The sequence below is a fragment of the Emiliania huxleyi genome (assembly GCF_000372725.1).
Source record: "Emiliania huxleyi CCMP1516 unplaced genomic scaffold EMIHUscaffold_595, whole genome shotgun sequence".
Classification (NCBI taxonomy): Eukaryota; Haptophyta; order Isochrysidales; family Noelaerhabdaceae; genus Emiliania; species Emiliania huxleyi.
Window position 1 is genome coordinate 16426 of NW_005197539.1, and position 9580 is coordinate 26005.

Sequence of the window (9580 nt, forward strand, 5' to 3'; positions counted from 1 at the left end):
TGCTCTCTCCTAAGGCCTGCCTCTGCTCCTTCGCCTCCTCCGTCAGCAGCGCCGCCGCCGCCCGGTCCGCCGCCCTCTCTGCCAGCTCGAGCGCCCTCCTCCTCGCCTCAGCGCGCGCCTGCCGGAGGGGCGCCACAAGCGGGCTGTATCTCGGCTGCATCTCGGCTGCATCTCGGCTGCATCTAGGAGCATCTCGGCTGCATCTCGGCTGCATCTCGGCTGCATCTCGGTTGTATCTTTGCTGTATCTCGGCCGGCCTCGCGCCTGCCGGAGCAGAGTGCACAGCCCCTGCGGCGCACCCCCCTCCTCAGCGAGCTCTGGCAGCGCCTGCAGGAAGGGTCCGGGAAGGGTCAGGGACGAGTCCGCCCGACGCCGCCCCTCGCAAGCCTCCGGCGGCGCCCGGCCGCCGTACGGCCTCTCCGGGTCGGCGCCACGCGCCAGCAGCAGCTTCGCAGCCGCCTCGCCGCCGCCGCCGCCGCCTCCTCCTCCTCCGGCACTGGACGGCCTCGCCTGCTGCCGCGCCGCACGTCCACCCGGCTGCTCCGCACCCGACGGGCGAGCCTCTCGAGGCCGCGAGGGCGTCGGCCGAGGCGGCCTCGCAAGCAGCGCGAGCGGCGTGGCCCCGTCGGCAGCAGCAGCGTCAACCTCTGCGCCAGCGTCGAGGAGGAGCGAGGCGGCTTCAGTCCTGGCCGAGGCGGCTGCGGCGTGGAGCGGAGTCCACCGACGGCTCTCGTCCACCGCATCGAGCGGCGCCCGGGCGGCGATCAGCAGCCGCACTGCACCCACCCGGCCACGCGAGCAGGCGAGGTGCAGCGGCGTCTCGCCCGAGCTGCTGCGCATGCCCGCGTTGGCGCCCGCAGCGAGCAGCGCCGAGACCAGCTCCGTCTCGCCCGCGTGAGCCGCGCCGTGCAGCGCCGAGCGACCGTCGCCCGCGCAGCTCGCGTCAACGAGCGCGCCCGCGCCGAGCAGGCTCGCTGCAATCTCGCGCCTGCCCGCCCGCGCCGCAGAGTACAGTGGCGTCACGCCGCGGGTGTTGCGCCGGTTGACGTCAGCGCCCGCGTCGAGCAGGAGGCGGACGAGCGACTCGTGACCCGCCTCGACCGCCAGAGTCAGGCGGCGAGTCAGGTCCTCCGCGTCAACGGTCTGGACGGGAGGGCCTAGCGTGCGGCGCGTCGACTCCTCCGGCAGCCCAAAGTGGCCGAAGAGCTCCGCGTCTCGGAGAACCATGCCGCAGTCGAAAAGCCCGGCCGCGCTGGGGACCAGATTCGTTGTGAAGAGCTGGGGCGCGCCCAGCGGCGCGCCACCCAAGAACCTCGGTGTGCGGATCGGCAACGGCGCGACGCGTCGATTGACGATCTATGCTTTTGACCCATCAGTCTCCCAACATGTGATATTAGTCAAAGAACTCGCTTCACGGCGGTCCGCACGTGAGTCCCGCGGCGGCGCGGCGGATGAGAGGCAATGCCTCTCCACACTCCTCGGGAGCACACACACGGACATGAAGCGCGCACGCGGCCCAATGGCCGTGCACGAGCAACAGCGCGAGCGCCGCCAACCGCACCGACACTTTAGACAATGGCAGGCTGTCGCGCCTGGCGGGCTGCACGCTGCTGCACGCGCGACGAATCCAGCGCCGTCGTCTCGCACGGCAGCAGCCGGCCTGCGCCCTCGACGTTGTGGTCGCGCTGCCCAGCGTGCAATGCACGGTGGCGGGCATTCCATCTTGCCTGCCGCATCCTCTCAAAGGCCTCCCATGTGGCATCCGTGTCGGACAGCTCACGAGCCCATTCACGGTACGCCCTCGCGGTCCGGAAGAGATTCCGAGTCGGCCGAGTCAGCCCGGTGAAGTCTCCAGCCTCATCTGACCGATTGATACGCTCTCGACCCACGAGGCCATTTTCGTGTGCCCACGCGAGGTGCGGGTCGCCTGCCGGTGAGCGAGGGACGGGCTGAGCATGTGCGTACCGGGTCAGGGCGAATGCTGTGACGGGACGCGCCCGCATCTGAACTGCTGCTCAATGAGAGCCAGCAATGCGGGCGCCACGCTCAATGAGCCTTCTCGGTTTACCGAGGCCGTGCTCTTCGAGCCGACGGCGTGGAAGTCGTGCGAGGGCTATGTGTACGGCGACCGTCACTCTGCATCGCCCGCCACCGCAGCTCCTCCGCCCTCTCTGCCTTTGCCACTCTCGCATCGTAGTCGTCGCCATCCGGCCGAACCCACACGCCTCGCAGGTAGTCCCAGTCGCATGGAACGCCAGAGACGGTCGGGGCTCTGGCTCGGGGCCTGGGAGTGCCGCCGGCAGCACGCACAGCGTTCAATGCTTGGCGCCGCTCCGTCCGTGCCGACGACATTTGTAGATGAAGGAGGCAGGTGGCCAATAGCGACCATCGTTACGAAATGTAGCCTTTCCGGGAGGTCTGCAAGCTGTCTTGGGTGGTTTTTACAACCGATGGCGGGTGCGCTGCTCGGGATGGAGGGAGGCGCCCTGAGGATGGTGGCTCGGGTGGCCAAGCAGCGGGCGATACAGGTGACGCGCCACTGGCAAGCGGTGGGGATCGCCGCCTGTCATGGGTGCGGCGGTAAATTTCGCACATTGTTCCACGTGAAGCCGGAAGACGGACCTGCGGCTACGAAAGTAGCTGAAGAGGTGGTTAGCGCCATCCTAGAACGGATTTCTGAGCGGGTGGAAGGGGAAGCGGAGGAGGGGATGAGGACGCGCCTGTGCCACGCCATGCAGGGACAGGGGGTGTTTGTGTGCTTTTGTTGTGCAGCCCCTGTGGTCCGTGAGAAGAGGGGGCAAGGAGACGGGTTGGCGGCGAGGGGGGGGCAGTCGTCGCAACAGGCGAGCGCATCCCGAGCCGGGGCTGCAACTGTGGATCGACCTCCCCCGGCGCGGATCTTGCCAGGAAGGGCACGAGGCAGCCCGGTGAGGTTCGTGCCGGCAGCAGACAGAGCAAGACAACGGGAGAAGGCGATCCGAGAAGCCGAGATGAATCAAGAGGCCGCGGTGGCGGGCGAGAGGGCGGTCCTGGCGGAACTCAGGGCGATCGGTCTGTCGTTCGCGGCCAGCACCGGCGTCCTCAGGCCAGTACAAGCACGGGAGGTGCGGGGCCTGGCTAAACGACTGGTTGGCTCGACAGACCTTCTTGGACAGGTTTTCCGGTGGGAGGGGGAGGACTACCTCGTCAACGACATTGCACCGGGACCGACGTCGTCGGGGGGGCAGGCGATGAAGGCGTACGTCTGCTGTGTGAAGAGGCGTGTGGCATCGGCGGGCCCGCTGTCCGAACACAACTCGGCCTTTGATATCCGGTCGGTGCGGGACCGAATCGAGAGGGACCGGGTGAGGGGGAGGCGGCGCAGCTACTGCGCAGTCTACGGCCCGGCGCGGAGCGGCGGGAGGGAGAAGCGGGACCGTCGGCGAACCCGGGCCCTGCCACCCCCCCTTCGCGAGGGGAGACAAGAGCTAGGCCGGCCCCCACGAGTGAGGTGGACGGCCGACGCGTGGAACCGCGGCTAGAACGACCGCAGGGGCAGGGGGCCGCCCCCGTGGCCCCGCCCCAGGCGACACGGCTGCCGGCACCGCAACCACGCCCGCCTCCACCACCACCGCCTCCGCCTCCACCGCTGGAGCGGCCGTTGGGTCAAGGGGCCGCTGCTGGGGCTTTACACCAGGCGCTGCGGCCGCCGGTGCCGCCACCGCACCCGCCACCCCCGCCACCGCCTCCGCCCCCGCCGCTGGGGTGGCCGCAGGGTCAGGGGGCCGCCATCGGGGCCCCATACCAAGCGATGCGACCGCCGGTGCCGCCGCCGTACCCGCCCCCATGCCCGCCCCCCCCCTCCGCCGCCTCCGCCCCCGCCGCCGGCGTGGCCGTCACCGCTCCAACCCACGCGGAGCCTGGGGGACCCGGAACCGCCCCGTCGGAGGCTGGGGTACCCGTAGTCGGTGCCGACCAGATTGCCCGATATGAACGACTTGAAGAGGCGGTTTTCTGTGCCGTCGAGGCCCGTGAGGTGGTACCTCCCGAGCTCCTCTTGGCGTTGGCCGCCGCTGCCGACCACCAGGCACCATGTGAGATAGGTGGGTAGTTCCACCTTGCAGTGGGCAATCTTGGCGAGCGTCGCATTCATCCTGGCTTCGCGGCCCCCAGGCCCGAGGACAACTCGGAAGACGATGTCGCTCCCACTTGCGAACGAGGCTGCCAGGATTTGGCGCCTGACTTCGGAGTTGGCGGTGTCCAGTCCCGCGATTGCGCCCGCGAGCGCTTGAAACTTGGGCAGCATCGAAGCCTTCTCGATGAGGCGGCTCGGGAGAGCGTGGGCAGACACATCAGGCCCGCCGTCAGCACCCGGGGCAGGTCCGCCCGGGACTCGCCCCCCGTCGTAGAGGAGGTTCTCCGCCATCAGAGCGGTGACCGCGTCTTCCGCGGAAGCTCCGGCTTGGACAAGATGCCGCCGATCATGGACGACTGCCGAGAGGATGGCAAGTTGGTCCGCGAGCGACAGTTTGAGCTGGGGCGCAGTCAGAATCTTGGCGGCCAGGCGGCTCACCAGAGTGGTCGCAGTCTGGGCCGAAGGCGACGGCTGGATGACCAGCTGGTAGAGCGCGCCCAGAGAGGTGGCGAGCTTGATCCGCCTCTCCTCGATGCGCCGCCTCTCATCTGCACCGCCGGACTGCATGCGGAGCATGTCCGTGAAGTCCTCGAGCCTTGTGTACGGGTCCGAGGCGGTGGACTGAAAGAGGACGGGGAGCGAGGAGCCCTTGAGCAGGCGAGGGATCTGGAGCGCGAGCATCGCCGGGTTGGCGGCCGCCGTCCCGAAGCTCTGCACAATAGCCCCTTGAAGAAGGCCGGCTATGATCCGCGCAGGGGCCGCCAGAGGAAGGCGGGCCGCCCTCGTAGCCGTCGGCCCCAGACAGAAAGAGAGCAGCGAGTACGAGAGCAGAGGCAGCTCCCCGTCCACCTCGAGCGCGTGAAGCGGGAGGTGCGTGAGGAAGAGCAGGTCTGGCGGTCCGGGCATAGCAGGGACTGCTGCCACAGCCGGGCCTCCTCGACCACGGCCTCGGCCTCTCCCCGCGGCCACCGCTGGGACGGCGGGCGCGTCAAAGTCCTCACCAAGAAAAATGTCCGTGTGCGCGATCCTCCAGACACCCGGGTTGGCCATCACCAGGTCGGCGAGCCGCTGGTGCAGCACGCCGATCTTCTCCATGGAGGTGGCGAAGAGGTTTGCAGCATCCAGAGCGGTCAGAAGCCGCGACCAGAATGCCCCATTGAAAAACACATTGAGAACGTGATTCCCATCGAGGAGGGTGCCTGTCTGCTGGTCCCCGCTGAACTGGCACCTCGGCAGGAAGGCGCCCTTGGCGTCGCTCTGCCCCAGGGTGTAGCTGGCCACTGCTGCTGCACCGTTGTACACGGTAGCCCAATTCAAGAAAGACGTGTGGTCCCTTACGTGCTGAGCACCTGGAGCGAGAACGAGCATTGCGTCGCTGTTGATCTGAACCTCGTCAACGACGACGGCGATGGGAGCCAGCGCAGCTGGCGGAGCCTGCTGCTGCGCCATCTCCACTTGTCCTCTCCTCTCCTCCCACCTCACAGAAAACTGCGGCCGCCAGCGACTGAGCGTCTCGCTGGCGGACGGGGGAGGAACACAAAGGGACGTCCGGACGTCCATCCACTGGGATGAGAATACTGGAGATCTGAGATCGAATCTGCCGATTCCACAGCCGCCCACAGGAGCGCCGCCTCAACACGGGGTCTCGGCTCTATCGAGCCATGCTAGCTCCAGCCGCAGCCCCACCCAGCCGCCCGAGGGTGTTCCCGCAGGCAGAGAAGACCAATCCTGGGGGAAGTAACCGTGTGTCGTCGTGGTTTCGTATCAAGAATACTCACACTCACTAACACACCTCACACGCTCAGGGCTCTTTTGCTCATAGCCCGATGCCGCCGAGCATCCGGCCCGCTGGGTGCGCACCTGCGCGCTTCCCGCTTCTCATGCTCCCCGGCAGCCCTGCGCCCTGGATGTGAGCCTGCACACTGACCACTGTGACGTTGTGAGGTTGCCACAAACCCCGCGGGGCCACTCTTGACTCTTCCATAAGTGCTCCAAGTGCCGCTCCGCGTGCCAGGTGTGGACTCTCCTGTGCTCCTTCGACACCGGTGTCAGTTTCTTTTAGAGTTTCTTAGTTTTCTCTCTTCATATATATGGCGTGCGTCCTCCCGCGCGGCGGGGCATCTCATCTTCCAAAGTTCCAAGCTGCCGCAAGCGCCTGTCCGAGCGAAGCCGGGAGCCTTTTTACGACGCCTCGCTGCCTGCGGCCGCCAGCGCGGCCTCCGCCTTTGCGACGGCCCACGTCTTGGACGCCTTTGTCTTTTCGAACTTTGCGAGCCAGTCGGGCACCGGCTGGTCGGCGGCGCGCGCGATCGCCACGAGCGCCGGCGCGCACTCCTTGTCATAGTCGGGGTTCCAAAAGGTGAGCGAGACGCCGCTCGCGCCTGCGCGGCCCGTGCGGCCGATGCGGTGGACATAGCTCTCGACGTCCCTCGCCATGTCGAAATTGACGACGTGAGTGACGCCGCGGATGTCGAGGCCACGCGCCGCCACGTCCGTCGCCGCCATCAGGGGCCGCCGCTCGGCGGTGAAGTCGGCGAGGGCCCGCTCGCGCTCCGCCTGCGGCTTGTCTCCCTGGGTGAGATGTGGCCGAGATCTTAGCCGAGATCTAGGAGAGAGAGAGATCGCCTGCGGCTTGTCTCCGTGGATGGCGCAGGTGCCAAACTCGGCAAACGTCTTTGCGACCATCTCGACGCGCCGCTTCGTGTTCGCGAACACGATGACGCGCGAGCCCGCCTCGAGCTCGCACAGCCGCTTCCACAGCAGGTTGTCCTTCTCGTCGTCCGTCGCGTGCACGAACTCCTGCGACACCGCCTTGTTTGCGGACGGCTGGCCCGCCTCGCCCTCGCCGCCCGCGCCTCCGACGAAGAGGGTGGCGGTCTGCTCCACCGGCCGGAGGAAGGCAGAGGCGAGCTTGCGGACCTGCTTCGGCCACGTGGCGGAGAAGAGCAGCGTCTGCCGCGCCTCTGCGGCGGGCAGCGCCGCGAAGATCTGCTTCAGCTGCGGCTCGAAGCCCATGTCGAGCATCCGGTCCGCCTCGTCGAGCACGACGTGCCGGCAGGCGCCTCCGAGCCGAACGACCTCCTGCTTGAGGAGGTCGCACAGCCTGCCCGGCGTCGCGACGAGCAGTCCCGGCTTCCGCGAGGCGAGCTCGCTCTTCTGCTGCCCGAGCGGGACGCCGCCGTACACGACGCAAGCGCTGAGCCCACAGAGAGGGCCCCACTCACCGCACTGTTCGCCGATCTGCGCAGCGAGCTCCCGCGTCGGCGCGAGGCAGAGCGCGCGCACCTTGCCGCCACCGCCGTCGCCGATGCGCCGCATCACCGGAAGGAGAAAGGCGAGCGTCTTCCCGGAGCCAGTCTTGGCGACAGCGACGACATCCTTGCCGGCGAGCGCCTCTGGCCACGCCAGAGCCTGGATCTCGGACGGCGCCGAGAACTTGGCCTGCAGATGCGCCACGGTCGCGCTCCCAAAGTCGAAGCTGTCGAAGCTGGAGCCGACGGCATCCGCTGCAGCCGCTGCAGCCGCAGTCGCCTCCTCCTTCCGCTTCTGCTTCTTCTTCTTCTTCTTCTCAATCTTCTCGAGCTTTGCCGGGTCAGCCTCGGCCGCAGCCTTGCGCTTCTTGTCCTTCTTCTCTTTCTTGGGCTTCTCCTCCGCCATTCGGGCGGCGGTACGTGGCGCTTCTAGGGAGAGGCCTTGCGCTTTTGCCACAAAGAATTCTTGTTTCAAACTTTAGTTCTAGTGAACTGAGGAGAAGCGGGTCGAGCCTCGGCGCAGAGGGCAGCGCCTAGCGGGCGGGAACCCTTATCCCGCGCCCGCCGCTGCCCGCCACTTTGTGCGCGGGACATCCGAGCGCCACGAGGCTCCTGACACAGCTCCCGACTAGCGTCGGCTCCTGCTCAGACAGGCGCCAACCTATCAGTTCTCAAAGCGACCCACCACCATCCCTCATCTACCGCCCGATCGACCGCATTCGTCTCTTGCGAGTTCCTCTTTGCTCCAAGAGGTTCCAGGGAACGGGGAAACTCTGAGCTCCCTCCGCGTGGCGAGGTGGAGGGCGGCGAGTAGGTAGGCCCATACACAAATCAAAACAAACAAACGCGTGAACAGGGTCTTGCCCGATCGTGTAACGCGATCCGAAATCTGCAACCGCTAACTTTTTACCAACCAAACTACCTTCGACCGTGTCTGAGCAAAACGGCGTGCAGGGGCGTAAAAGTCGCCTACCGGTTGCCCAACCCCAGTGTTTGGAAAAATGACGCCCATGCTCCGCGCGGTGGGGCTGGCGGTAGGCCTGACGCTGAGTCGCTGTAGCGAGGACGTGTCGACGGGGGACGATGCGGACTATTGGGACGACGACTCGTACGGCTTCAGTGTAGCCGAGGGCTTTTGTGCGTTTCAGTGCGATCCGGCATATCTCGGCGATGGGGAGTGTGATGATATGTGCAATGTGGAGGCGTGCGACTGGGACGGCACCGACTGCTTTCATGGCTACGGCGAGTGCTACTCGCATCCGGACGGCTCCGACTACCGTGGTGCCCTCAACCACACCGAGAGCGGCTATCCGTGCCAAAAGTGGTCCGCGCAGTGGCCGCAGAGGCACACGAGGATCCACACCAACTTCCCGCACGCGGGGCTCGGTGGGCACAGCTCTTGCCGAAACCCAGACAACGAGGCGCGGCCGTGGTGCTACACCACCGCCCCGGAGACTCGGTGGGAGTACTGCGAAATTCCCCCACTGCAGCCGTCGTGCCACCACAACCCCAGCCACAGCCGAGAGGCGCCGTCGGCAGCTCGCCCCCTCGATGAGGCGGGGAGCGGGGACACGGAGCGCAACCCGTACAACCTCTCCTTCTACGGCTTCGACTACTACTCGTCGTACGACATATTCCCCTCGGTCGTGTTTGAGCGCGACATTGTCAAGGCGCTGCCGCTCAACAAGCTCATCCACGGCCAGCTCGACGAGCACACGTACGTCTTTTACGAGGTGTGGATCCCCGCCTCGCCGGCCCAGTGCGTGGCCGCCCATACCGATCCACGCTGTCAAACCGCCAGGTGGAGATTCCTCGCTCGGTCGAGCTCATCAAAGCGGTCGTCGTGCCTGGCGAGGGCGACCCGGACCTCTACGTCTCGTTCGACAACCCCTTCCCCACCGGCGCGAACTACACCTTCCTCTCCGATAACTACGGTGTCGAAGAGGTGACTCTCGGGCGGTACAACTACCTCTTCTGCGGCGCGGCGGGCGTCGAGGCGTCCTGCACGCTTCACCTCTCCATCCTCGCGTACGATGAGTACACGACTTTCTCCCTCGTCGTCTACGGCGTCGAGGACCCCACCGCGGAGGACGCGCCGTCCCTGCAGTGTGCGCCGGGCTGCGAATGGCCCTCCATTGGCGACGGAACCTGCAACCAGCAGTGCAACGTCGAGGCGTGCTTCTCCGACCGCGGCGACTGCGAGTGCGACCAGGAC

General features: G+C 66.9%; 5 protein-coding genes across 5 annotated transcripts in view; 1 reads left to right on the forward strand and 4 right to left on the reverse strand.

Annotated features, from left to right (window-relative positions):
• Positions 1 to 750: 750 nt before the first annotated feature.
• Positions 751 to 1227, reverse strand: EMIHUDRAFT_76754 (hypothetical protein; the record flags this gene model as incomplete). The annotated part of the gene is made up of 1 exon (XM_005764363.1): positions 751 to 1227. A coding segment is annotated over one exon (477 nt), but the record flags the coding sequence as incomplete, so codon positions are not given.
• Positions 1228 to 1568: 341 nt separating this feature from the next.
• Positions 1569 to 2352, reverse strand: EMIHUDRAFT_247654 (Hypothetical protein; the record flags this gene model as incomplete). The annotated part of the gene is made up of 2 exons (XM_005764364.1): positions 1569 to 1927; positions 2130 to 2352. 2 exons carry the CDS (start codon positions 2350 to 2352, stop codon positions 1569 to 1571), a joined length of 582 nt encoding a protein of 193 aa, XP_005764421.1.
• Positions 2353 to 2566: 214 nt separating this feature from the next.
• EMIHUDRAFT_247655 (hypothetical protein) lies at positions 2567 to 5563 on the reverse strand (the record flags this gene model as incomplete). Its single annotated transcript, XM_005764365.1, has 4 exons — positions 2567 to 2622; positions 3880 to 4839; positions 4918 to 5046; positions 5116 to 5563. 4 exons carry the CDS (start codon positions 5561 to 5563, stop codon positions 2567 to 2569), a joined length of 1593 nt encoding a protein of 530 aa, XP_005764422.1.
• Positions 5564 to 6295: 732 nt separating this feature from the next.
• EMIHUDRAFT_247656 (hypothetical protein) lies at positions 6296 to 7959 on the reverse strand (the record flags this gene model as incomplete). Its single annotated transcript, XM_005764366.1, has 3 exons — positions 6296 to 6685; positions 6797 to 7620; positions 7914 to 7959. 3 exons carry the CDS (start codon positions 7957 to 7959, stop codon positions 6296 to 6298), a joined length of 1260 nt encoding a protein of 419 aa, XP_005764423.1.
• Positions 7960 to 8366: 407 nt separating this feature from the next.
• Positions 8367 to 9580, forward strand: part of EMIHUDRAFT_247657 (hypothetical protein) — a gene marked incomplete at both ends in the record, with an annotated part of 3121 nt that continues 1907 nt past the window's right edge. Inside the window, 2 exons of the mRNA XM_005764367.1 lie at positions 8367 to 9098; positions 9167 to 9567. Of these exons, the coding sequence (XP_005764424.1) occupies positions 8367 to 9098; positions 9167 to 9567 (1133 nt within the window). The remainder of the gene's footprint in view (positions 9099 to 9166; positions 9568 to 9580) is intronic.